Source organism: Eumetopias jubatus, unplaced genomic scaffold, assembly GCF_037043125.1.
Source record: "Eumetopias jubatus isolate StellerSeaLion01/CBP00866 unplaced genomic scaffold, mEumJub1_p1.0 scaffold_15, whole genome shotgun sequence".
Taxonomy (NCBI): domain Eukaryota; kingdom Metazoa; phylum Chordata; class Mammalia; order Carnivora; family Otariidae; genus Eumetopias; species Eumetopias jubatus.
In genome coordinates, this window is record NW_028274821.1 from 87,771,616 (window position 1) to 87,798,659 (window position 27,044).

Consider the following 27,044-nt stretch of genomic DNA (forward strand, 5'->3'; position numbering starts at 1 on the left):
TGGGCAGTGTCCCCCAGAGGCAGACCAGCGGAGGAGGAGACCCCAGTCCCCTGGGAGTGGGGAGTTGGGCACTGTTCCAGGCAGGGGGCATGGCACGCCCCAAAGCTAAGGAGCAAGGAAGAACTGGGAGAGTGGGAAGGGAAGTGCGGAGAGGAAGTGCCAGATAAAGCCGAGGTTGACCCTGCCGGGCCCTGTAGGACATTGGGAGGATTTGTGATTTTATCCTAAACACAGTGGGAGTCCTGGAGGGTCTGACACATTCAGATTTACATTTTTAAAGGTTTGCTGGGGCTGTTGTGTAGAGAATGGGGGTGGGGCTGGGGAGGGGGCAAGCTGGACGACAGGAGACCCATTGAGCTACTATTGCTGGTTTGCAGGTGACAGCTGGTGTTGGCCTGGGATTAGGGGATGGCCGAGCAGGGTCCCAAACTGTGTCCTCGACAGGCAGGTGACCTCAGGTTGCCTGGCAGTGAATAACATTTAGTGAATATCTGAGGTGTACTTTGTGTGCTGGAGGCTGGGGGGAGGGCGAAGAGAAAGATGGACCCTCTGCTGTTACCTCTCCAGAAGTATCCATTCACTGGACAAGTGGACAGACACACAAATAGCCAGCCAGCCCCCGTGAAAGGGGCAGGAAATCTCTCTAAGTGAAATATTAGCAGAGCTATGGGGGATTATAGAAGACCAAGCAATTCATTCCAACAGGACCTGAGGAATCTTCTGGGAGAGGCAGCATTATTTTGGGCAAGTGAATTCCAATAGACTAAACTGAAATCTAGTTATTGCCTCTGTGAAATGGGGCCGTTATGCCTGCCCTGCCTCCTTAGAGATGGTTGTGGTGTTGGGAGAGTCCAAACACACACCTTGCATTTGCTTGCAATAAGATTTTATCATTGCCTCCTAACACAGACACTCTCACACACACACACACACACACACACACACACACACACACACACACATGCACAGATACATGTTCAGGCTCATGCATGCATTCAGCTATTGTAATTTCTGCTCTACCTTCTCCTTTATTAAGACCAACACAGGGGCGCCTGGGTGGCTCAGTCGGTTGGGCCTCTGCCTTCGGCTTAGGTCATGATCCCAGGGGCCTGGGATCAATCCCCCCCCCCCCCCCCCCGCGTTGGGCTCCCCGCTCAGCAGGGAGTCTGCTTCTCCCTCTATCTCCCTCTCCCTCTGTGTGCTCGCTTTCTCTCTCTCTCTCTAATAAATAAATAAAATCTAAAAAAAAAAAAAAAAAGACCAACACATCAGGAAGGAGGTGACAAAGTTGTCCACACTGCCCATTAAGCATGCCCTATCCTCCAGGACTGTCATTTTACCAAACACTGCCCAGCACAAAGGACACGCTCAGTAAACGCCTGTTGAATGAATGACTGAATGGGTGCTTTATTGGAGGAATAATTAAATGAATAGGTGGATGGACAGACAGATGATGAAAAAACAGTTGTTGGGACACTTGGATGGAAGATGACTTGAGCGCCTGGATGCGTGAATGTAGCCAATCAGCTGAGGTTCTAGATGCAGATCAGGACACGTTGCTGTGTGAGGGCTCAGTGAAGGAGGCTCTAAGAGGCTTCATGAAGCAGCCTGGTCTCTGCGGTTCAGAACCCTGTCCAAGATGTGCAGCAGGGCAGACGAACGCCCAGGGAGCGGCCTGGGGACCCGTCAGTCAGGTTGTACCTCCGGGCAGGATATTTCCAACCCTGGAATCCTGTCCCCAAATACTGCTATCAATCCCCGTTTCAGGGTGGCCTGGTTGGAGCAGAGAGCCCTGCCCCGACTCGTCGTGCCTCCCCAGGCCAGGCCCTGCCTGTACAGAGTTCTCTAAGGGCAGCCGGGGTTCTTACACGCTGATGACCAAGTGGCTTGCCTTCATAAATGAATTGTCAACCTGAGAATGTCCCCATTCTCAGAAGATAACCAAGCCAGGCCACCGTCCCCACCCAGAGGGGACCCTAAGAACCCCTGCGCCCTGCATAGCATGTTCCAGTTTATAAAAGATGATGTTCCTGGCTGTCTCAGTCGGTGGAGCATGCGACTCTTGATCTCACGGTCTTGAGTTCAAACTCCACGTTGGGTGTAGAGCTTACTTAGAAAAAGTTCCTCTGCAGGAGATGTCAAGGCAAGGAAGCTTTCCCAACGAAAGCCGCCTCCACCCCCTGGGTTGCTTCATCCCATCCCCCGTGCTCTTGTCTTCATCACACACATCGCTCTGAAAGCCTGTCCTCACCGGCTGTCTTATTTGTCCACTAGAATGTGAGCCCTATGCGGGCAGCGATCACGTCCTGCCCGCTGTTCTATCCCCGGCACCTAGAACAAGGCCTGAGTCTTAGATGGTCCTGAATTTGATTAAATGCCCCAGTAAAGGGATAAATAGATGGGTGCATGGATCATTGTAATCCAGTCAACAGCCACCATTTATTAGCACTGGCGCTGGGCTGAACACTTTTCATGATCCCTACAGATTTGTGAGAAATGCCACCACTCACCCCATTTTACAGATCAGAATCCTGAGGCCTGGAGAGAGGAAGCCACTTCCCCCAGGTACAGAGCAACTGAGTGGCAGAGCCAGGTTTTAGACCCGAGTCTGTCTAACAGCAAAGCTCACGTTGTTAACCATGATACCTGATACTCTGTCACCCCAGCACCCAGTGAGCTTAAAGCCATTGGAAGTAAAGAGTTCGGACGGAGACATATTGTCTGATTCCATTTATAGAAATATCCAGAATAGGCAAATCTGTAGAGACAGAAAGCAGATTAGTGGTTGCCTAGGATGGGAGGCAGGGCGAGTTGGGAGGGAAGGGGGAGTGAAGGCTAATGGGCACAGTGATTCTTTTGGAGATGATGAAAGGGTTCGAAATTGATTGTGGTGATTGCACAACTCTGTGAACATACTAAAAACCATTAAATTGTACATTTTAAATGGGCGATCGCATGGTGTGTGATTTATACCTCAGTAAAGCTACTATTTTCTTTTTAAAGACTTTATTTATTTAACAGAAAGAGACAGACAGAGTAGCAGAGGGAGAGGGAGAAGCCGGCTTCCCGCTGAGCAGGGAGCCTGACACGGGGCTCGATCCCAGGACCCCGGGATCATGCCCTGAGCCGAAGGCAGACGCCTAACCACCTAGCCACCAAGGCCCCCCTAGTAAAGCTGCTATAAAGGAGTTGGGTAGGGGCGCCTGGGTGGCGTGGTTGGTTACTCGATTACTCGATTACTCGGTTGCCTTTGGCTCAGGTCATGATCCCAGGGCCCTGGGATCGAGCCCCGAGCCCTGTGTTGGGCTCCCTGTTCAGCGGGGAGTCTGGTTCTCCCTTTCCCTCTCCTCCCCACTCATGCGCGCTCTCTCTCTCTCTCTCTCTCTGTCAAATAAATAAAAACTTAAAAAAAATAAAGAGTTGGGTAGGTGCGCCTGGGTGACTCAGTCATTCAAGGGTCTGACTCTTGGTTTCGGCTCAGGTCGTGATTTCATCGATCCTGAGATTGAGCCCCATGCGAGGCTCCACACTCAGAGGGGAGTCTGCTTGAGATTCTCCCTCCCCCCTCCCTCTGTTCCTTCCCCCACTTGCACTCGCGCACTCTCTTTTTCTTTCTAAAATAAAAATAAATAAATCTTTAAACAAATAAGTAAAAATAAAGAGTTGGGTAGAGGGGAGGGAGGTGGGGATGGGCAAAATGGGTGAAGGGGTGTGGGAGGTACGAGCTTCCAGTTACGAATGAGTAAGTCATGGGAATGAAAGGCGCAGCATAAGGGACACAATTTATGATACTGTAATACTGTTGTATGGTGACAGATGGTGGCTGCACTTGTGGGTATAACCTAACTACGGAGACGTTGAATCACCGTGTTGTACACCTGAAACCAATGTCGCAGTGTGTAACCACACCCAAATACAAAATGTTTTTTATAAAAAGAGTTGGGTGGGGAGGGGCGCCTGACTGGCTCAGTCGGTAGAACATGCAACTCTTGGTCTTGGGGTCATGAGTTGGAGCCCCACGCTGGGCATAGAGCTTACTTGAAAAAATAAAATAAATAGAAAAGGAGTCGGGGCTGAAGTGTCTCATCGTCATTTACCTGCATGCTTGGCAAGTCACTTCCTGTCTCTGAGTGTCAGTTTCCTAACCAGTAAAACGGGAAAAATAAATGTCTCTTGGGCTTGACGCGAGCATTAAATGAGATAATAGTACACGTCATTATCCCCGTTTTGTTGAGGAGGAAACTTAGACCCAGAGGAAGCAAATGACTTGGCCTGAAAATAGAGCTGGTGGGTGACAGGTGAGGGACTCGCCAGGGGTCCCTTGGCGCTGCTTCTTTCAGCATTATGTAGACTGGATCAATGTCTGTGCACCCACCCACCCCACCACTCCCTTCCATTCTCCACCTTCTCTGGGGCTCTGAGTCTCCCCACTGTCCAAGCCCAGAGCACACCAAGGTAGTGAGGTTCCCCCCAGAGCATGGGATGCCCTCCCCCCAGCCCCCACCCTGCTCCCCTCCTGGGGCCATGATGCTGTCTTGCTTTTGCTTGTAATAAAGAAAATATCTCAGCTACCCTTCCACAGTTGCTTGGCAACCCCAAAGGGGGATGGGGGGAGCCAAGGGGAGGAGGGAAGGGGGAGGACTCTGGAGCCAATCTGGAGACAAAGAGGAGGATTTCGGTGACATGGAGCCGGTTCTTAGTGCTAACCTGGCCTGGCCGCGAGGCGGGTGGAGTGGGGGCTTTCTCCCACCCCAGCGGCTCACACCAATAAATATGCATTAGGGAAGTGGGCAGAGTTTTTCCCACAGACCTGAAAGGCCACAGCTGACCTTTCTACCCCCTTTATGTACCAAAGTGACAGTCAGAGAGAGCAAAGAGCAGGACCCCCTGAGAGGCCTCCCCCCTGGCCTTCTGACTTGGGGAAACTTTTCACCCTCCTCCTTCCCCTGGCCCCAGACCAGGTCACAGCCTCGCCCACCCCAGGGCCCCTGTTCCAGGGATTTCAGGTGGGAGTCAGGAGCACCCAGCCCCAGGGGCGGCCTCAGGCCCTGTCCCGCCTTGGTGGCAAAGCGCCAGGCATGAGGCCCTGGCTCAGCCTGCAAAGGCGCTCCCTGCCTCCTGGGTCAGTCTCTGCCTGTGGCTTCCCATACTGTGCCCCTCCCCACCCCACCTATGCCTGGGGCCTCCTCCCTTAGGAGCCCCTTTCTCTGGTTCTCTGCCAGTTCCTTCCGCGGCCCTCTGTTCGTCTTCTCTTTCCCGGCCTCACTTCATGTCCCTCTTTTCCCACCACCCACTTCTCCATTCGGTTTCCCTCTTTCCCTCTTCTCCTTTGGGGTGGGCCCCTTCTTCCCCAGCCCCCCTACTTCTGTAGTGCCCCCCTTCGAAAACTAGCAAGTCCTGGGAGATGCCATTTCCCTTAAGTGAAGATGGCATTTGGGGAGGTTGCAAAGGAGGGAGGGTGGGGGCGGTGATCTCTCTCCCTGGTGCCCTGGCTTGCTGGCTGCTGGCCGGGGGTGGAGAAAGTCCGCTCTGAATGGAGTCAGTGTAGAGACAGGAAAAGCAAACACCTCAGCCTGGGCCCTGCTGGCCCTGTTTGGGGGGTGGGAGGGGGCCGGCAGGATGGGGCAGGGGCCTGGGCTCATCTCAGCCTCTCCCGGATCAGCCCTCTCCTGGCTTCCTGGACCCCTGGCCCACAGCATCCAGAGAGAAGGTGGGTTTAGGGGCTACGGACAAGCCCTTAGGAGACACCTTCACCCGCATCTTTCCCTGCCCCACTGCCCAAACCCCAGCCAGTGCCCTTCCTGCCAGGAAACCTTGTGTCTGGGGGAAGGACGGTCTGGCACCTGAGGGCCTGCTTGACCAGCCCTTCCAGCAGCGGGAACTGGGTGGGGAAGTCACCTTGTGCCAGAGCCGGCCCCAGCAGTGCCATCTGCCTCCCGGGCCGAGGGGACCCCAAGATGCTCTGCCCAGGTGAGTTCTCCTCTGGCCCCACAGCCAGTGAGGGAGGGGGAGGCTGGGACCACTCCTCAACCCCCAAGAATCCATGACATTTTCCGCTGGACTGTCTCACCCTCCGTCTGTGATGCGTGTGTCGCTGGGACTTGGGCGAGGGGAGCCAAAGGGAAGGTTGGCTAGAGAAGCTGGAGGTGAAGTCAGGTGGAGGGGAGACAACAGGGCTGGAGTCTGGGGTGCAGGACTCCTGGGCTCCAAGCCAATTTTTTTATCAGACTTGCAGATGCACAGAGGCCCCTGTGATGGTCTCCTTTGAACACTTTGGATTCTGAAAGACTCTTGGAATGAGCTCAGAGAGGGGCAGCAACTCATCCTGGGCGACGCAGCAAGTTGGCAGAGCTGAGCCTCAGACCCACGGGGCTCCCTTACCAGGCTGAGGGTAGTACTGTTGGTGCTATGGACACCACGCTGGGCCACCTCTCCTTTACTTTCCACGTATAATTTGGACCCTCTGGATTTAAGGGGTGGAGAGGGGCAGACTCCGAGCAGCACCTCCCAGGGCCCCCTTCCCTTCCTGTCCTCATGGCGGGGCACCATGCCCAGGGCTGGCCAACCCCTGCCACAGTCTCTTCTGACTGCCCGGGAAACTTGGTTGGTCTTTGCCTTACAAGTCCCAGAGAACAGGGCCCCCGTTGCTCTCGGTGTCCGACCATAAGACCCTCATGCTGTAATCAAAGTACAACCATTTCCTGGGAAAGAACGTCAACAGCTGACTGCATGCCACCAAGTCCTAGCAGTGCCCACTTTGAGGTGTCCTGGCCATTGGACTTGGCTGCATGGATCTTGCTAAATAGAAACTGGCAGCCCTCATGGAGTCAGGCGCTGTTCTAAGGCCTTCTAAGTAGTGCACTGAATGGTCAGCACACTCCTACAAGGTGCGTTCAGTTTTACAGGTGGGAAAACTGAGGCACAGAATGTTGCAGGCACTTGTCCACCATGGACCTACTACCAGGAAAAATCAGAGCTAGAATTGGAACCCATAGCCTGGCTCCAGAGCCAGGAGCCCTCAAATGTTCCAGCCTGCTTCTAATGCCTAGGAGGTCTCCGCTAGAGGTCATTTGGTCCAGTCCCCTGCATCTGGGTGTCTGCTGGGCCAACCTCCGTTCACAGACAAGAATCAATCTCGTTTTTTAAAAGCACCTGCTCCAAGGGTGGAATTCCCCCTGGGGGTAATCAGACATTTATTTATTCATAGCCTTCTGGCCAGGAGGAGAGGCCCTCCCACCCAGAACTCCCCCCGGGTCCAGCTGCCTCCTAGCCTCTCTCCTCACTGCATTATAATCAGAAGTGAGCCAGCCCTGTCTTGTGTCTCGGTTGCACAGCCTCCAAGCTGTGTGGCCCTGGACAAGTGACTCAACTTCTCTGAGTCTCAGTTATCCACTGTCAACTGGAGTTCATGATGCACCTGCTTTGTGAGGTTGCTGAGAAGGAAATGATCAAAGGGGATGACAAGACTGTATTTTCAGGGATCATTTCTATAGTTTGTTACTGGAGAAGTTTCTCTGAACTGTCTAGAGCCTCAGAAACCACGAGGAAGATGCAGTGTTCTCTCTCAAGTGTGAAGCCGGGTCTTGGTGTTGCTTCTGCAACTGCCATTTGTCATCCATAATTGTCCTTCTCTTCCTTCGGGAGAGCGAGAGGGAGAGGATGGTGCAGAGTGGTCTCTGTAGTTAAAAAAAAAAAAAAAAAAAGACGGCCAGAAAGGGGTTAGTGATCACAGTGCCTGGCACCTGTGAAGTGCCCAGAACCAAAGAGTCAATACTAATATCACCATATTGCCATCATCATCTCATCATCATCATGGAAATCCCTCTCCTTGCGAGATCAGAGCCTCATGCTTTTGGCCTTCTAGTTTATAGCCTCCTCATTACAGATAGGGAAACTGAGGCCGAGAGTGGGGAAGGACTGGCCCAGGGTCACGTGGCAAATTGGTGGCAGAGCAGGAAGCAGCTCTCAGGCCCCCCTGATCCCCCATGGGATCCCCATCCCTTCTCCTTGGCTCCCTCCCCAGCTCAGGCCCTCCTCTTGGGAGCTCAGGGTCGGGTTCCTGGCACCCAGTCCCGCCCAGGCAGGGCCGGGGAGAGAAGTGGTGGCGGTGCTCGGCGGAGTAGGCGCAATAGCCCGGCGCGTTCTCAGCCCTGGCTCTTTGTCTGCTGCTTTGTGATGGTAAGTGCCGCTCCTAAATCAGTTCTGTGACACCGTTATTGTTGCCCAGCGCGCAAAGAGTCTAAACTTTTCCCCTGAGGTCAAGAATGTGGCCGGTCCCCAAGCCGCCAGGAGCAGGGGCCTGGGTGGCTGGGGGTGGGGCTGGGGCCTCACCCCGAGCCGGGCGAGATGTGGAGGGGAGGGGGTCAGCGGGAACAAAACGCTTTGAAATGCCTCCTCTCCATCACTGCCAACATTGTCCGCTGCCCGCGGGGGGCCTGGCACCGCCTCGCCGGGGCTCCGGCCCCCAGCCCTGGCCAGGCCCAGCCCGGCATCTGAAAATGGACAGAAGGTTATTGTCCCCCTTCGCAGTCCTTTGTCTGCTCCAGTTCCAGATGTCTAGGCTGGGACCAGGGAGCTGACCCATGGTGGGCAGGGGGGAGAGGACAAAGGGGGGAGAGCACGGGTCACTGCATCCTGAGGGGTCGTTCCCAGACCCTGAGATCCCACCCAGCCGCAGCCCAGTCACCTTCTGGGCTGTCTCAGCCCTGGGACTGTCCCCTGTTCCCTCGTCCTTCCTCCCCCTCCCACCAGACCAGGTTCCTGCCTCAGGAGGGAAGGCCGCAGGGGTGCAGGAGTTAAGAGCTGGATGCCTTGGGATCCCTGCAGCTCTATCTCAGTCGCTGTGATCTTGGGCAGGTTGGATCCCTCTTGCAGCCTGCTGTCCCCATGGAGGTTCCACGGACCAGGGTTCACTGATTGACAAGGAGCGACAGAGCCCTCCTGTATGCCAGCTCCATGCTGGGCGTGAGGGGGCACAGGCCCGGGTGGGCCACTCAGACCCTTCCAGATTGCGGTTAGTGGTCCTAACAGGAAGGGGTAATAATATGCCCCCCTCCCCCGCGTGGGGTGCTGGGCCAACCATCTCATCCTTTTCACAAGAAAATCAAGGACGCAGAATATTTTCCAGCTATGGACACTGAGACTGGGATGTCAAGTCAGTTGCCCAAAGCCGGGCTGCTGGAAACAGCAAAGCCGGGCTTCTAGCCCAGGCTGACCCGCAGCCACTGACAGGAACGATCTGCTAATAAACTCTTGGAAGGTATTGAGCACAGAGCCCGGCATGGCTCCAGGGCGCTGGTGGTGTAAACTCCACCCATCAGTTATCCCATTCCACAGATGGCCCTTACCAGCGCCCAGCCCCCGGGGTGGGGGTGGGGGGACAGGGGGGGTGGGAGGCAAGGAGCTGGGGGGAACTGAAATAGCACCACCACCAAGGGCTCGGATTCGGGGAACTGCCAGGGCAGCCCCGTTTAAAACCCCAGGTCTGTACAGGCTTGGGCAGGCCGCTTAGACTCGCCACGTCTCCGTTTCCTCATCTGTAAAATGAAAGTCTTCCCTGCTTCACGGGACCCGTGTGAAAATTAAGTCAGAGAATACATTTAAAGCCCTTAGCCCAGTGTCTGGCACGCAGCAGGGGGTTCATGATAGCTAGTAGGAGTAGTATTCTGAATGGGGTTCTCATTTGGCCCTTTGAACCGTCTTACCTGGGGTCGCCTGAGGACAAGGCTCCGTGGCGGGGAGGGGTGTCTGGTTAGCAGTCGTTGAGGGGGGCGGGGGTAGCGAGGCTTGGTCTTCTTGGGGTCTCTGGAAGTCTCTCACTGGGCTGCTTCCAGGGGGGGGGGCAATGGAGAAGGGAGCTGGGCCCAGAGGAGTTAACAGCCCGCAGGCCCCGGACCAGCAGGGCTGCCACGCTGCAAGCCACAGCCATGGCCACGGTTTCAGCTGGGGAGCCAGGGCTGCTCCCTGATGGGCAAAACAGCTGGCTGCCCGGGAAAAGCAGCTGGCCTAGCCCCAGCTTCCTGCGGACTGAGGCAGAACCTCAGAGGAGGCTAACTCCCCATCTGGGGTCCTGGGAGACCCGGGCATGGCCAAGAGGCAGAGGGTGGGCCTCTGGAGTGGGTGTGGGCGTTGGGTGGGACCCCTGAAGATGAGGGGGTGTGGGCAGATCCCTGGAGCAGAGACCAAAGCAAGCAGCATGGACAGAGTGACTCCAGCTGGGCGAGGGGTCTCAGTCTCCCCTCAAGGAGGAAAGATGAGGGGCAGGGGAGCCGATGGGGGTCAAGCCTGCACACAGCCCTGGGTCCTCTTGGAACGGGACTTGGAACCTGAGCTAGGAAGGAACCCAGGCGGGTCTCCTGGACTCCTATCTGCCGAGCTGTACCCAGGACCAGGAGCAGGGCATGGGCTCCTCCTCTGGGCAGGAGGCTGGGATCCCTTGACCACAAAGCAGGACAGGGGCCCAGAGAGCCCCCAACCCAGGAGACGTGAAGCTGGCAGCTGGTAAGAGCTCCATCCACGCATTCTCTCTGCCGTGGGCCCCTGTTCCTAGCTTGCTTGGCTGCTAGGCTATGAGGACCCCAACACTGGGGCTCTGTCGGGGCCCCAGGGTACCTCCAGGCTGCTCCCGCCCATGGGTGGAGAAGCAGCACCTGAGACCTCACCTGAGGTTGGGCAGGATAGGCAGAGAGTTAAACGGGTATAGCCAGAGGCAACTGGACCAGAGCCGCCTGCCTGAGCTCCTGGCCCCCAAGCCCCACAGGCCAGACACCCTAATTTCTTCCTGACCAAGGGGGCTTTTCCAGCCCACCTTCCTAACCTCCAGGAAGAAGGGGTTGGCCCCTACCTTGGGTGTGCCAGCCTCAGCTCCCCCCTCCCTGATGAAAGCCACCCTGCAAAGCCTTTGCCAAGTGGGCAGGCCTTGGAGCAGAGGCTTTAGGGGGGTGGGGAGGGAGAAGGCACAGGGGAGGGGGATAATTCTTCCTGGGTCTCTAGCTCCCGAAGCCAAGCGAAAGCCTGGGGTGCTGGCGCCACCCTCTGGCTCTGGCCAGAACCACAATGGCTGAGGGATGGGAGTGAAGATGCTGTTTTGGGTGGGGTGGGGGTGACCCAGAGCCTAGTTAGATGATGGTTCAGGGGTGGTCTGGACCTATTCGGCCAGATGGGCCCAAACCATCATTTTTTTCCCAGGCATATAATCTACATGGCCTGGACAATGAGGCCATAGGTCCCAGAGAACAGCGGCTTCAAACTAGCCTGCATCACAATCACCTGGAAGCCTTATTGGTTTAACCTCCACTCCCACAGCTTCTGATTCACTAGGTGTGGGGAGGGGCCTAGGAATTTGCATTTCTAACAATTTCCAGGTGAGGCTGATGCTGGCTGGTCCAGGGACCATGTTCCGACAACACTGCTTCAGCGTTTCTGTGAATTTGGCCCAATATTACCTCCGTAGAGTATGTCCTATTATTATATTTTGGGGTGAAAAGTGAGTGGAAATGGCAGCACAGGTGCATGATCAGCCCACCTCAGTGACCCACTGGTCACTGGTTCACGGCCCAAGCGGAAGGCAGACGCTTAACCCACTGAGCCACCCAGGCGCCCCCAGAGCAATCTTTTTAAGACAAATCACATCACTTCTCTGCTTACCCCCTCCAGTGTCTTCCTATTGCGCTTTAAAAAAAAAATATCCAGGGGCGCCTGGGTGGCTCAGTCGTTAAGCGTCTGCCTTTGGCTCAGGTCATCCCAGGGTCCTGGGATCGAGCCCCGCATCTGCATCGGGCTCCCTGCTCAGCGGGAAGCCTGCTTCTCCCTCTCGCATTCCCCCTGCTTGTGTTTCCTCTCTCTGTCAAATAAATAAATAAAATCTTTAAAAAAAATATCCAAACTCCTGTCTCAGCTTCAAGGCCCTAGCTGATCCTCACCTCTTTCCACCCTCCCCTTGCTCACTGGGCTCCAACCACTGGCTTCCTGGGTTGCACCCCCTGCAGGGGCCTTGGCCAGACCTGTTCCCTCCCTGTGGAACACTCTTCCCCCAGGACTGCCCTTGGCTGGCTCGCTTACACCCCGAAAGAGATCCACTGACTCCTCTACTCAATGTTGCCTCCCACCCCCAGCAGTTTTCTGTTCTTCTTAACTGGTTTTATGTCGTATGCAGCATTTACCCTTCTCGGAAACTATCTCTTAATTTATCAGCTTGCTTGCTTGCTTCCTGTCTGTCCCCTCACGGAAATGTGAGCACCCTAGAGGCAGAGGTGCACCTTCTACCTGCACATGTAGTAAGTCTGTGCTCAATAAATACTTGCCGAATGAATGGGATTATATAGGATGCCGTGTCAGGGTATGTGCCCCCGACATGACATGCGGAAGGCTTTCCATGAGAAGCAAGTTTCAGCTGACACTGGAGGGCCTGTAGGAGTTGTCCAGAAAGACCAGTTCAGGCAGAAGGAAGCAAAAAAAAAAAAAAAGGATGTGGGACGGTCCTAAAGCATGGAGTGTTTGGGAAACCGTACCTTGTCCAAATTGGCTTGAGCAGGAGAATTAAAGGGGAAGGAAGGGGCAGGGGAGGTGAGAGGAGTTGGAGAAGTGTCACGCAGGCCATTGCAGGGCCTCGGTGCTCCCAGGGGGCAGTCCCTGAAGGGTGTTAACCGCAGACATTTCCAAAGGGTGGCTGAGGGCAGAATGGTTTCTAGGGCGAACACGTGGGGGGCAGGTCTCTGGGAGACGCTATGGGCCCCATGAGTGGTGCTGGTGCCCTGAGCCAGGCGAGTGGCAGTGTGGAAGGAAAGAGGTGGCCATGTGCAAGAGATACTGAGGAGGCGGGCCTGCCCGGACGCGGTGATGGCGTGGGCTGAAAGAGGGACCTGTCATCTCGGGACACCGGACTCTCCAGCTCGAGGGACCTGGTGGCCGAGGTGCCGTTCTCTCGACTGGGGAGGCCAACAGAGGGGGAGCGTGTTTGGGGGAAAGGTTGGGGTTCTGTTTTGAACATGTGACTCTTGATCTCAGGGTCGTGAGGTTGAGCCGCACACTGGGTGTCGAGTTTACCTAAAAAAACCCAAAAACCAAAAACAGGTGGAATTGGGGTCCAGATGGGCAGTGGAGACTCCTGTTGGTTTTCCAGAAAGACAGAGTGGCCCATGCGGTCAGGTGCTGAAGGGAGCCCTCTGGATGAGGAGGCAATGAACGTCGAGGGGAGTGGCCAGGAGGACCCTGGTCTTGGCAGGAGCAGTTTGGCTAGAGCAGCCTTGGTGTGTGTCAAGCCATGATGGGAGATGAGGAAGGGAGACCTGGAGCAAAGCACAGATCCCCCTTCCAGAGGTTCGGGAGGGAGAGAGAGAGATAAGGCTGTGGCTGTTTTCTTATTTTAAGCTGGGGGAGATTTAAGTCCTTTGGAATGTCAAAGGAAGCACCCAGAAGAGAGGGAGGCTGATGATCCAGGAAGGGCAAGGGGATGGAACTTGGAGCTTCGGAGCTGTTCCATCGTGAGGAGGGTGAGGAGGGGGCGCCTCTTCCTTTATACCAGACAGTGAGAGCTGAGGCAGGCTTGGCGGCAGGGGATGGAGGCTTGGACGCTGGAAATGAGAGCTCCCAGGTGGGGGCTTCTCTTTTCTCCAAAAAGTAGCAGGGAGATCCTTGCTCGAGTGGGGGCTTCAGAAGCTGTGACATGCCACAGAGGAGAGGGGGCAGGAGCAAGGGAAACTGGCCCGTTGGGCCTGGCGAGAGTCCCGTTGAGAGTGGAAATCCTGAGTCTGCAGTAGTCCCACCACGCCAAAAAGCAAGATGGTTATAGGGTTTTCCTGGGCAGGGATGATGGGAGACCCCACAGGCAAGGGAGTCAGTGACAAGGATGGGTTACTGGATGGACTGGGGAAGGAGGAAGGGGACAGTGGGAGGCGTGAATGCATTCAGAGGAGGAGAAGGAGGAGGAAGAAGACTTGAGGCCAGAGAAGAATTTGGAAGCCCCTGTGACCAATAGGATGGGCAGAGGCTCTGGGATGACTCCGGGACAGGTCAGGTGGGGCATACCGCTTGGCTTTAGAAATGGAATCCCCATTCTGGGGATGGGAGTGCCTTCCGGCCAGAGGCTACCATGCAAGGGAAGGGACTCTTCCATGAGGCCTCAGACCTTTCATTGCAGGGCCACTGGCCACCGAAGCTTTGACCGGGGTCTGGTGGAAGCTTAGGAGCTGCGCTGAAGACAGGGACTCCCGGGTTCGATGCCCCCACAGGCTGCCCCGGCACCAGGCAAGTCCACTCCTTGCTGGTTCCCCACCCCTCCCCTCCCAGCAGAGATAGTGTGCACAGGCTTAGCCCTCTTCTCTGACCCTGGGAAGAGCCTGAAGGGAGACCCAAAGCTGCCATAGGAAAGTAGGCCTCCAGGTGGGTGGCGGGGCGTGGGCGGTGAATGGAAGGAGAGCCTGGTTTCTCCAGTCCTGTCTTCCAGCCTCAGCAACTCTTTCCGGGGTCATGCTCCATGCAAAGAGAAGCATCCAGTGCGTTCATTCTTTCGAGGCATCCTTGCAAACCCATCCAGATGAGGACCAGAGGCTCAGGGAAAGTGACCTGTCTGGGATCACAGCAGATACTGAGCTGGAATTGGCCTGGGGCCCTCAGGGCCCTCCCTTTCTGCCCTCTCCTTAAGGGAGGCTGCAGCCCCCTTCTCATCTCAGCAGGGGCCCTGAGGCCGATTCTGCCCCGGGGGAGGCTGTTCTGCTTTGGACAGGGCTGGGTCAAGGTGCGGGCTCCGTGGTGCCCCCTGGGCCTACACTCCGCCTGAGAGTGGGCTTTGTTCTCTTAAAGGGCCTGAGCAGCGCCGGCGCTGGCGGCGGAGGCGAGGACGACAACACGCGGAGGACGCCAGGCTCGGGACGCAGCTGGGATGGCGCGCCCAGGTCCGGGGGACCCCCGCCCGTGCCCCCCGCCCCGGGGGGCTGGATGGCGCGCCCAGGTCCGGGGGACCCCGCCCGCGCCCCCCCGCCCGGGGCTGTCACCGCGCAGGTCTGCGAAGTTCCGCATGGGTCCGCCAGAGGGCGCCCGGGGGCGGAGGCGGGGCGGGGCGGGGCGGGGCGGAAGCGGGGAGCCGGGCAAGGGCTGCGGCCCGTCGGTCCCGCCCCGCGGGGTTGCGGCTCAGGTCAGAGGGTCGGACGCGAGGCCGGGGAATCCGGACTCAGGGGCGTCGGACGCTCGGTAGAGCCGGATTCCGGGGGCTGAACGCACCAGGCTTCGGAGTGGAGCGTTCTCAGGCGCCGGAGCGGCTCGGATGCCGTCCCCCCGGACCCTCCCCTCGTCCCCCGTTCCCCCCCGCGCCGGCCAGCTGGGAGGGGGCTGCCCCCGGGTCGCGCGTGGGGCGGGTCTCCGGGCCCTGGGCCTCCGCCACCCAGGGTTGAGGAGAGGACAGTTGAGAATCAGCGCGTAGCGGTTGGGAGGTGGAGCCCAGTCTTTGGGGGTACGCTTCCCACCCACCCCCCGCCCTTGTGCGGCCGCCTCGGCCCCGCCCTGGCCCCAGGCCCCGCCCCGGTCCTGCCGCCCCGCCCACTCCCCTCCGCCGGGCCCGAGCCCCGGGGGCAGCCGCCGCCGCCCGAGCGCCCGCCATGCCCGTCGCCCCCGCCGCCCCGCTGCTTCAGCTGCTGCTCCTGCTGGGGCCGTGGCTCCAGGCTGCGGGCGTCGTGGAGCCGCCGCTGCCCGCCGTGGTCCTTACCATCCTGGCCCGCAATGCCGAGCACTCACTGCCCCACTACCTGGGCGCGCTGGAGCGGCTGGACTACCCCCGGGCCAGGGTGGCCCTCTGGTGAGAGAGACCGGGCATTGGCACCCTCTGGGCATGTACCCCCCGCCCCACAGATAGCCTCCACTCCCGATGGCCCCGTCTGCTCCGTCCAGACACCACTCAGACAGGCCCCTCCCCTGGCAGACAGGCCCTGCCCGGCCCTGCGCCCCTGGACCGGACCCCTTACCCCTTGGCCCTGCAGACTGACCTCTGAGGCTTTACGTTGACCCCGGAACACCCACCCCGGCCCTTACTCCTCTGGGGACCTCCTCTGGCTTTAAGTGGGGTCCTCTTGCCCTAGCCTCAGAGCCCAAACTCAAACCCCCATGGGCCCTGGGGTTGGCTTGACCTGGAGTGGAGCCGGCAGGAACAGCTGGCCTGCCCTGCCCTGGGTCCCCACGTGGCAGAGATCAGCAGGCCTGGGGGTGCCTGGGGAGCAGGTGAGGGTGCTGTCTGCCTCCATGCTGCTCTGCAGCGGGGCGTCATACCTGCTCCTCCTTCCCCCGCGCTGGTTTCAGCCTCTCTCTGGAGGGTCTGGGTCCTGCCTGCGCAGGGCAGAGAGCCCCTTTCCTAGAGTCTCTCCCCCAGGCATCCCCACAGGGCTCACTGGAATTGGCGGCCCCAGTGTGTGGAAGCCAGAACAGGGAGGAGCCCCAGGCTGAGGTTGGGGATAAACTGGAGAGAATTGACAAACTACCCCCCAGGGCACACCAAAGTTGCGCTGAGGGTGGAGCCAGGGTCTGGGGAGGCTGCCCACAATTACCACAGTCTGAGTTAGTTAGTTCCCACCCCTAGGAGACTTGACACGTAGTTAGTCTTCACTTCTGGGGAATTGGCTTAAAGGGGCAGGATCACCTAAAACTTGGGATCTTGGCTAAGCCCTCTGCGCCAACCCCCCCCCCCCCCGCGCCTGGGGAGCCCCCTCCGCAGAGGAGAGGTTATGCTCCGTGGCCGTGGAGCTCAGGCGCATCAGCACTTCTCAGGGATGTTCGGAGGAGGGTTTGGTCCTTACTACAATTTTCTGGCAGAGGGAAGCAGCAGCTCTTCTGTCCAGTTCTGACTCAGACAAGGGGAGGCACGGATCTGTGGTCTCCTGGTAAGGAAGGAAGGTAGCCAGGGCACGTGGCAGGTGTGGTCCTCAAAGCTGAGGTGCTTTGTCTTTCAAATGCGTTCATGTTCTGGGGTCTCAGCCCATGAGCCAGGCAGGACAGCTTCTGGTTCCAGAGGGAGAAAGTGAAGTCCAGAGATGAATGGGACTCGCCTGAGGTCACACAGTGGGTCACAGACCCGTGCCTGGGACCTGGGTGCTTGCCTTACTCTGTAGCACACCTCCTCCCCCCGCAGCACCCAAGCGTCCAGCCTCGGAGGGGTTGGTGCTCCAGGGGTCAGTGCTGCCTCGGGGTCTGGCCCTTCGGTGGCAGGGCCCCCTCACCCTTCTTCCTGCCGCATCCCCAGGTGTGCCACGGACCACAACACGGACAACACCACGCAGATGCTGCAGGAGTGGCTGGCCGCTGTGGGTGACCACTACGCGGCTGTGGTCTGGAGGCCCGAGGGGGAGCCCAGGTGGTGACTGGAGGGAAGGGTTCTTGGGAAGAGGGCTAACAGCTGCCACCCAGGGAGGAAAAGGGACAGCTGCAAGCCCCCACCTCCAGGCCAGGGCTCTCTCCACTGTCCTGCCGCCAGGGGGACCACGGACACCTGCCCCTGGTGAACTTCTCATCTCTCGAACCTCTCAGGTCCTACCCAGACGAAGAGGGGCCCAAGCACTGGACCAGAGAAAGGCACCAGTTTCTGATGGAGTTGAAACAGGAAGCCCTGACCTTTGCCAGGGACTGGGGGGCTGACTACATCCTGGTAAGAAAGCCTGGCTAGGATGGGGTTTCCCACAGGTGGTGGTATCTGTCCCTGATAGCAGTCTTGGTGTGACTTAACTACCTGTAGGCTGGACCCTTCAGCTAGCAACCTGGGTCAGAACCCAGACTGGACATTGAGCTTGGATCCCTATGCTTGAGCTCAGATTAGCTATGAAGCCTGGATCCCTGAAACAGATTGCCGGGTATATACTGAGCCTAGGTTCTTGGGCTAGAGCCTGGAGTATAAACTGAGCTTCGTTCCCCAGACTAGAACTCAGCGTAGGTCTTTGGCTCTACTCCCTAAGTCAGATCTAGAATAAAGCTCTTAGATTAGCAACTCAGGTAGAATCTCTGGACCCGATCCCAGAGCTATTGGTCCAGAAATACACCTATTGGTTTATAGAACTCTCTAACGGGACGCCATTGGATCCTGGGAGACAGGCAGCGTCTCTGGCAATCTAGAGGGATCCCACTCAGTGACTCCTTAAGGGTACAGCCCAGACAAGGCTGGGGTCTGTGATACCCCTCTCCCAAAAGTTTGCAGATACAGACAACATTCTGACCAACAACCAGACGCTGAGGCTTCTGATAGAGCAGGGGCTGCCCGTGGTGGCCCCGATGCTGGACTCCCAGACCTACTACTCCAATTTCTGGTGTGGGATCACGCCCCAGGTAAGGCTGGGGACGGAGGCCTCGGGGTCTGTGGGCCATGTCAGGGGAGGCAGTGTTCTGGGGATGGAGGGGCCCCATCATAGTTCAGAGCAACCCCTTTCCCCAGGGCTACTACCGCCGCACAGCCGACTACTTCCCCACCAAGAACCGCCGGCGCCGGGGCTGCTTCCAGGTCCCCATGGTCCATTCCACCTTCCTGGTGTCCTTGCGGGCTAACGGGACAGCCCAGCTCGCCTTCTACCCCCCTCATCCCAACTACACCTGGCCTTTCGACGATATCATCGTCTTCGCCTATGCCTGCCAGGCCGCTGGTGAGGACCGGCTCTCTGTGAGCAACCCTGGAGGCCTCTAGGTCTTTGCATATGCTGTTCCCTCTGCTTTGCACGCCCTTCCCCAGTCTCCCATCCATCCTGTTAAACTCCTGTTTGTCTGGGTCATAGCCTTTCTTGAGCCCGTGGCCCTGGGAGGTTAGATGTCCTTCTGGCTCCCCATCATGGCACTTGCACATATTCCTTCATTAGGCAAATATTTATGGAGCACCCACCATGTGCCAGGCACTGGGGAGACAGTGGTGAGTAAAGTCAGGCGGTCTCTGCCCTCCTGGAACTTCCAGTCCAGTCAGTCCAAGGATCACACAAATCAGTGTCCAATCGCAGCCATGACAGGAAGGAATGCTTCTTGATTCTGCGTGCTCAGGGAGCCTAGGCCAGAGTAGATCTGGGCAGGGAAGGCTTCCTGGAGGGTGTGAACTTTGAGGTTGAGATCTGAAGTACGGGAAAGCATTAACAAGAGCAAGAAAGAGCATTTTAGGCAACAGGACCAAAGGACCAGCAGGTGCAAAGGCCCTATGGTAGCAGGCAATGTAAGAAGGCAGGTGACAGGAGCATAATAAGTGAGGGGAGGCGTGGCAGAGGCTGAGGCAGGAAACCTAGGCAGGGGCCAGCCTGTGTGGACCTGACCGGCCAGCATCTGGTCTTTAGCCTGACAACACTGGGCAGCCATCAGAGGATCACGCGATTGGCTTCACACACTGAAAAGAACACTCGGGTGTTGGCGTTATTTTTAAGATGAAAATTACCGCAAAATGTCTGGGCTCTGCCGGGATAAATCCAGTCCTGAGGAAGAGTCAGAGATGAGAGGGAGACAGAGACGCCCGGTGTTGGGAAAAGGATCTTGAGAGGACTGCACAGGCCAATTCAGGGAGAAGGAGAAGTGACGATGTAACCCAGGAGTGCTGCACCTGAGCAAGCAGCGTGCCCACAGTGGCCAGAGGGGGACATGTTGTCATTGGCTTTTTCATGCAAGAGGTGTTGGTGGAGTCTGCTACTGCAGACGTGCAAGGCAAAAAAAGTCGTATCAAGTGCAAAAGGCAAGTGAAGGAAAAACAAACCCATGGAGAATCCATGAGAAGAAGCAGAAGTGTTGCCGTGTTTTTGTCATTGCTACCACTACTTCGGGTGTCCGCCGCTGTTAACTGGTCAGCGGTTTGCAGGGGGTTTCATCCCTGTCATCCAGGCGCCCCGCACCCAGCTACTGAGTCCCCACGCTGGCCCAGGCTCTGTGCTCCATGCTGGGCGTGGGGTTGACTTTCAAGCGGATTCTGTGTGCCTGCCACTCAAGAGTTCACAGTCTATAGGAGATAAAGGGGAAAGAAGTAATTGCAGTAAAGGTGACAAATATTGAAGAAATAGAAAAGGCCACTCTGGTTGGCGGGGGGAGGCAGGAGAGAGTGTGGGGTCGCTCATAGGGGTCTGGGCACGAAGTGATGGTGCAGGATCCAGCGGGGTGGCAAGGCCGGGAGGTGGGGAGCTTTAGCGGGTAGAGCAATGGACTGGCCCGAAGGCTATGGTCAGATGGGAGTTTGCTTTCTCCTGTCGCCCCATGATCCCCCAGGGACAGGGCTCTGTCCTGCTCACCACCACCCTCCAGCACCCAGCTGGTGCTCTAGACCAGCAGAAACCATCTCAGCTAGAAAGGTCCCTTAGATATTGTTAGAGTCAAGCCTTTTCTCCCTCCAGCCCCACAGCGGGGACACTGAGTCCCAGAGAGGATGCCTGCCTTGGGTTCCAAGAGCCCTGCTCCCCTGCTCCAGCACTCACTTGGCCTCTCTCCACAGGGGTTACAGTCCATGTGTGTAATGCACACCGTTACGGGTACATGAATGTGCCCGTGAAATCCCACCAGGGCCTGGAGGATGAGAGGGTCAACTTCATCCACCTGATCTTGGAAGCCCTAGGTGAGGGCTGGGAGCCAGGTCACTAGCCTGCTGCCATGCTAGCCTCCCACCGCCGGTGCCCCTTCTCCCAGGCCCCGGACCTGACTGGGCAGTGGGCCTGCGGTCCCAGCCTCAACGTCTAACTTACTCCCTGACTCTGGGCAAGCCCTTTTCCCCGCTGAGCCTCAGTGTCGCCATCTCTATGATGGAAGCAGGTGGATCCTATAATCTCTGACGGCCCTTCCTCCTGGGTGTTCCAAGGGGTGAAGGGTGGGGGCGGGGCGGGGACTCCAGGGTCACTGCTGACAACAGTCTGTAGGGATTCATGATGGGGGGTACTTTCCTCTGCAGTGGACGGGCCCCCCATGTGGGCCTCAGCGCATGTGTCCCGGCCCCCCAAACGACCCAGCAAGATGGGGTTTGATGAGGTAAGTTCCCTCAGCCCGCAGAATTGGGGTCAGGAAGTGGGTGGGCTCTCCCCTCCCGCTACACCCACCCCTCCCGCACCCACCTTCCCTGCCTCCTCTAGGTGTTTGTCATCAGCCTGGCCCGCCGGCCCGACCGCCGTGAGCGCATGCTAAGCTCGCTCTGGGAGATGGAGATTTCTGGGCGGGTGGTGGATGCTGTGGACGGCCGGTGAGGCTCCCCGGGGGCGGGGCCCTGGGCAGCTAGGGGAGCAGTGTGGCCCACTGGAGCTCCCTGGGTTTGGGAAGAGCAGACAAATGAGTGGAATGAGTTTGCTGTTCCAGGAGGTGATCAAACAGGGCCCGAGTGATTCTGTCTTAGAGAGCCCCAGGGCCTACCGGAGGGAGGAGAGCACAGGAGAGCACGGCCCAGAATCTGGAGCCCCTAGGCTTGCGTTCCAGCTCTGCCACTTACCAGCTGGGTGACCTCCGGCAAGTCACCGCCACCTCCCAGCCCTGCTGTGTGAATGGCAGTTAATTGTGCCTCCCTCTTAGGACTTCTAAGGGCTCGGTGAGGACTTTGCCAGGGCCTGACACAGAAGAAGTATTCTAAAGGTTAGGTGTCTTTATTATTATCAGGCTTACTCTTCTCTGTCTTGGACTTAGGGCCCTGATGGGTGGGGGTGGGGGCCGGGGCCGGTCTTGTAGCCCTGAGGAACCAGAGGTCACATGGCTGTGCTTGCCCACAGCTATTGGCCCCTTGTGCCCCCAGCCCTTTCAACAGTAGGATGTTCATCCTCTTCTCAGGCCTCTGCCTGAGAAGCAGATGCTGTGTCCCCCTACGTTCATTCTGGGGAGCATGCCCCTCAGGCTGCTGCCCATCTCCCCATGCTTCTGTTCCCTCCCTCGAGGGTCACCCCGGCCTTAGGTGGCTCTGGTTCCCTGGGTCGTCTCCAACATCTTCAGGCCACATGAAGCAGTAACGAGGTTGACACCTTTAAATTAAACTCCAGTGTGACTGCCCCCAGCAGGCACAGGCCAGGCACCCCTCGCCCCATGATACCTGTCTCCCTCAGGACACTCAACACCAGTATCATGAGGAGCCTCGGCGTGGACCTGCTCCCTGGCTACCAGGACCCCTACTCGGGCCGCACACTGACCAAGGGCGAGGTGGGCTGTTTTCTCAGCCACTACTCCATCTGGGAGGAGGTGAGGACGCCGCTCCCGCAGGGAGAGCAGTGGCGGGGGGGCACCCTATTCGCTGCTCTGTGCTCAGCGCCCAGGGGAACCAGCGGGTGAATAGATATACAAAGGAAGACCTGGCCAGCAGCTTTAAACCTATGCATTCAACCCTGTGCCGTACTCATACTGTAGTCTCTACGGAGCCCATCCTGTGTGCTGGGAGATCTTGTGCTGAGAATACAGAGGTGAACAAGGAAAAGGCCCCTCTCACCCTTCTGGGGCTCAGGGACCAGAGCGGGGTACAGAAACCGGGAAGAAGCAAGCTAGCCGTGGAGGGGAGATGTACAGACTGTCCTGGAGTGTGGGCTGGCTTGCATTCCTGGCCTGGTGTGGGACCAGGGTGGGCCTCACCACCGAGGGGCAGCGAGAAGAGCCTTCCGGGCAGAGGAAGACGGTGGGGCAAAGGCCCTGAGGCAGACCGGAGCTGTGTGTTCGGGGGTGGGGGGGGAGAAGAAAGGCCTGGGGCTTGGCCCAGAAACCTCAGCTCAGGGCTGGGGGGTCAGGTGAGCGCCAGTGAGAGGTCACTGCCTGGCCACTGCAGGAGGGACCAGGGGACTGGGCCTCCAAGGGGCGGGTGCCCCCTCCAGGAGGCAGCACCCAGACCCACTCCTTGTTTTTATTTTCCACCATAACCAAAATATAAGGACATGAGCTTATGTTTCTGTTTATCTTCTACTGTTTCTTTTTTTTTTTTTTAAGATTTTATTTATTTACTTGACAGGCAGAGAGAGAGAGAGAGCATAAGCAGGCAGAGCTGCAGGCAGAGGGAGAGGGAGAAACAGTCTCCTGCCGAGCAGGGAACCCGATGCGGGGCTCGATCCCAGGACCCCGGGATCATGACCTGAGCCGAAGGCAGACCCTTAACCGACTGAGCCAGCCAGGCGCCCCATCTTCTACGGTCCCTGAACAGATTGAAAGATGACTTCCATTTCACCGTTTACTGAGCTGATTTCATGTTCTTTTCACATTTCCAGAAGTTACAAAAATAACTTTCTCTAGGGGCACCTGGGTGGCTCAGTCGTTGAGCGTCTGCCTTCGGCTCGGGTCGTGATCTCAGGGTCCTGGGATCGAGCCCCACATCAGGCTCCCTGCTCCGCGGGAAGTCTGCTTCTCCCTCTCCCACTCCCCCTGCTTGTGTTCCCTCTCTCACTGTGTCTCTCTCTGTCCAATAAGTAAATAAAATCTTAAAAACAAAACAAAACAAAAAAACCTTTCTCTTAGGGATTGTGGGGGCTGGGGTCTTCCCCCACCTCCAGCCAGCCCAGCTTCCTTGAGGACAGCTTAGGAGGCCAAGTGAGGAGCTGGGCCTGGAGTCTCCTTACTGCAGTACGGGGACATCATGTGTCCTGCCTCCTGAGGGTCCCACAGATACATAGCTGCACCCAGTGAACGTGGCAAAGGTTATGATTGCCATCAGAGTCTACTTGGAGAGCTAGACTGGGGGCCTGGAGGACCTTGACTGCCAGAGCCAGATGTTGGGACTTCAGTCCCCAAGCGGTGGGAGCCCCAGCAGGCTTTGGAGCAGCTGAGTGATGTGGCCAGGGCTGAGCCTTTGGCATATAATGGAGGCCAGGGAGAGTCTGTCAGGCAGGTGGAAGGGGACCGCCTGAATCTAAAGAGCCTCCCCCATGTTGTGTGTCGCTCCGCCCCCTCACCCCATTATTGCAGGTGGTTGCCAGGGGCCTGGCCCAGGTCCTGGTGTTTGAGGACGACGTGCGCTTTGAGAGCAACTTCAGGGGGCGACTGGAGCGGCTGATGGAGGAGGTGGAGGCAGAGAAGTTGCCATGGGACCTAATGTAGGCAGCCTGCACCTGTGGGATGGTGCACAGTGCGGGGGGCTCTGGGGCTCTGCCTTCTCCTGCTGGAAGCCTGGCCAGTCCTCCCGCTGAGCCTGGTCTGTGATTGGGGAAGGGGTCCTTGGACACCACAGGACCTGCAGTGACTCCTGGTTGCCCTCGCTGTCACCCGCAGCTACCTGGGCCGGAAGCAGGTGAACCCCGAGGAGGAGGCCGCCGTGGATGGGCTGCCACATCTGGTGGTGGCCGGATACTCCTACTGGACCCTGGCCTATGTCTTGAGTCTGGCCGGTGCTCGCAAGCTGCTGGCCTCCCAACCCCTGCGCCGAATGCTGCCTGTGGACGAGTTCCTGCCCATCATGTTTGACCGGCACCCCAAGTGAGTCTTAGATGGGGGCCGGGCAGGGTCAGCTCATCCGGGGAGCCCACCTTGGCGAGGGCAGCCGGGGAGACTGAGGCTGAGTCACTTCTTCAAGGTCGCCAAGGAGTAGCCCAGCCTGGCCCTGGAGTCAGACCAACCTAGGTGTGAATTCTGGGCCGCCTGTGTGGTTCTTAGCCAAGCCACGTCCCTGTTGTGAGCCTCAGTTTCCCCGTCTGGAAAATGGGGAGAATAGAGACCCTGCTTCTTGAGTTTGTTGTGCAGTCTTGAGGGGGAGGGCAGTGAGGTGAGGTGCTTCGGGCAGGTGAGGTGTCCGGCTCCAGGCGGGCGTGCGGTGTGGCTGGCGGGACCCACCTCAGCCCTCCTGAGCCTTGCCCCTGCCTCATAGTGAGCACTACAAGGCGCACTTCTGGCCGAGGGACCTGCATGCCTTCTCCGCCCGGCCCTTGCTCGCTGCCCCCACCCACTATGCAGGGGACGCTGAGTGGCTCAGCGACACGGAGACATCCTCGCCCTGGGACGATGACAGCGGCCGCATCATCAGCTGGAGTGGCTCTCACAAGACGCTGCGTGGCCCCCGCCTGGACCTGGCTGGCAGCAGTGGGCACAGCCTCCACCCCCGGGATGAGCTCTAGGTGAGGGTGGGCCTGGGAAGAGGACCCCAGCCCCATGCGCCTCAGTTTGCTCTCCCTTCTAGGCTGGGTCTGGGTCTTTCTTGCCTCCTTCTCAGCCTGCCTTCTCTCCTCTCTCTCTCTGGCTGTGCTCTGTGCTCTCTCTCTGTGGCTCCCTGCATTTCTCTATCTTAAGCTTCTTCTCTCTCTCTGCCTATCTGTGTCTCTCGGATCTTCTCTGTGTCTTTTTCTTTTTCTTTTTTTAAGATTTTATTTATTTGAGGGTACCTGGGTGACTCAGTCGTTAAGCGTCTGCCTTCGGCTCGGGTCATGGTCCCGGGGTCCTGGGATCGAGCCCCGCATCGGGCTCCCTGCTCAGCAGGAGGTCTGCTTCTCCCTCTCCCAGTCCCCCTGCTTGTGTTCCTGCTCTCGCTGTCTCTCTCTGTCAAATAAATAAGTAAAATCTTTTTTTTTAAAGATTTATTTATTTATTTATTTATTTATTTATTTATTTGAGACAGAGAGAATGAGAGAGAGAGAGAGAGCGCACATGAGAGGGGGGAGGGTCCGAGGGAGAAGCAGACTCCCCGCCGAGCAGGGAGCCCGAGGCGGGGCTCGATCCCAGGACCCCGGGACCATGACCCGAGCCGAAGGCAGACGCTTAATGACTGAGCCACCCAGGTGCCCTGTCTCTTTTTCTGTCGGATGCCTCTGGATATCCAACTCTAGTTCTTTCTCTTTCTCTCTTGCCTTTTCTGTCCCACCAGGGCCAGGCGGTGACTCCAGAGGAATGGCCAGGAGCAGGCTGTAGCTGGCCAGGGAGGAGGTTGGAAATAGCTGCAGGAACCACCACCAAGAGCCACAGACCCCACAGAGACCCGACTGTCACCTTAGCCATGGCCACTCTGCCCTCTGGCCCCGTCTTGCATTAGGAGAGACCACTCTGAGATGGGTCCCCTTCCCTGAAGGTCGTGTAGAGAAAAGGCAGGGCTCACAGGCCCTCTCACCCTGCCCGGCCTGACTCAGGGCCTGGGGTGGAGGGAGGGAGGGGGGCACCCCAGCCTTTGGTTTCAAGCTGGACGGACACCAGGAGCCCTGCCCTCTCCGTGGACCCAACTGCTGGGGCCCCTCCACCACCTTCTACCTCCACCTCAGCCCCCTCCCCACTCGACACCTGGGTCTCAGCTGCCTGGGCCCATCCTCTCCCCCTGGCCACTGGGAAGTGCAGGGAGGTGGGAGGAGGGCCCTGGCAGACCTGGTGCCCAGCACATAGTAAGCCCTCAGTAAAAGCCAGCTGGTATTTGCACTTTATATTTTTAACTCCTGGAGGAGCCTCTTTCTGTGTCACGAGGACTGGGAGTGAAGGGCTCCTGATCTATGGATGAGCCCTTGGAGAGACAGAGAGGGGAGGGCAGCCTGGGGGAGGAGTCAGGCCGACCTGGCATCACCATCTCCTTGCTAGGTGATCTTGGATGGATGCCATCCCTCCCTGGGTCTTGGTCTGCTTGGTGGTGAAGTTTTCGAGGAAGAGAAGCATGTCAGGGGCTAGGTGGGTATAGAATGGCCTGGCCCAGAGCCCAGCCCACAATAAATGCTCACCCACTGGGGCTGTCCTGGGCATCACCAGCCTCACCTTGCTGGGTAGGGTGGGCCCAGACCCAGGGCTGCTGAGCCTCCTCCTCTTTGAATCTTCACTTGTGAGGGTGCAACCCTTCGCTGGAGGGAGACGGGGTAGATGGATGCAAGGCTCCCCTCTGGCCCTAACCCATGTGGCCACCAGAGGGCGAAAGAAAGCAGAACATGGACCTTGTGGGCCGGGGCGCCTTCTGCTGGTGTGGGACCGCAAGGGGAAAGGGAGCCTCGGGCGTTTGGAATGAGCCCCCTGTGCTGGTGGGCTACCTACAGCAGCTCCACGTTCTCCGGCTCTCTTGCTGGGGACCTGCTGGTCTTCCCTCTCCATCCCCCCTCCATTGGGTTCGGCTTCTGGGCCCAGTTACTGTCTTCCAATGCCTGAACTCAGGCAGCTGGAGGGCGTAGGGAGGTGGCTCCTGGCCTTGGCCTCCACCGGCACAAGACTGTGGCACCGGCATGTCTAGGCTTCCT

At 57.9% G+C, this 27,044-nt stretch overlaps 1 protein-coding gene and 1 non-coding gene across 4 annotated transcripts; both read left to right on the top strand.

The window, feature by feature from the left end:
- The first annotated feature begins 7,462 nt into the window (after positions 1 to 7,462).
- On the top strand, positions 7,463 to 7,674 carry LOC114212949 (small nucleolar RNA U3). Its single transcript, XR_003610084.1, has one exon. It is a non-coding gene; the product is annotated as a small nucleolar RNA U3 (small nucleolar RNA).
- A 7,913-nt stretch (positions 7,675 to 15,587) lies between these two features.
- On the top strand, positions 15,588 to 26,252 carry CERCAM (cerebral endothelial cell adhesion molecule). 3 transcript variants are annotated; one of them, XM_028107964.2, is made up of 13 exons: positions 15,588 to 15,787; positions 17,222 to 17,332; positions 17,506 to 17,623; positions 18,160 to 18,294; positions 18,401 to 18,605; positions 20,411 to 20,530; positions 20,861 to 20,937; positions 21,039 to 21,145; positions 21,990 to 22,122; positions 23,824 to 23,951; positions 24,127 to 24,330; positions 24,719 to 24,965; positions 25,709 to 26,252. In XM_028107964.2, exons 1-12 carry the CDS (start codon positions 15,591 to 15,593, stop codon positions 24,963 to 24,965), a joined length of 1,782 nt encoding a protein of 593 aa, XP_027963765.1. In that variant the 5' UTR covers positions 15,588 to 15,590; the 3' UTR covers positions 25,709 to 26,252. The 3 variants fall into 3 exon arrangements, with proteins under 3 accessions (XP_027963765.1, XP_087875064.1, XP_027963769.1); XM_088018938.1 differs by lacking the exon at positions 20,411 to 20,530; XM_028107968.2 differs by lacking the exon at positions 17,222 to 17,332.
- The last annotated feature ends 792 nt before the right edge of the window (positions 26,253 to 27,044 follow it).

Excerpts from the sequence above, each read along its gene's own strand:
- CERCAM (XM_028107964.2), top strand. The coding sequence starts at position 15,591 with ATGCCCGTCGCCCCCGCCGCCCCGCTGCTTCAGCTGCTGCTCCTGCTG. Across the intron at positions 18,295-18,400 it reads GGTGTGGGATCACGCCCCAG|GGCTACTACCGCCGCACAGC; the intron begins GTAAGGCTGGGG and ends CCCTTTCCCCAG. Across the intron at positions 20,938-21,038 it reads GCAAGATGGGGTTTGATGAG|GTGTTTGTCATCAGCCTGGC; the intron begins GTAAGTTCCCTC and ends TGCCTCCTCTAG.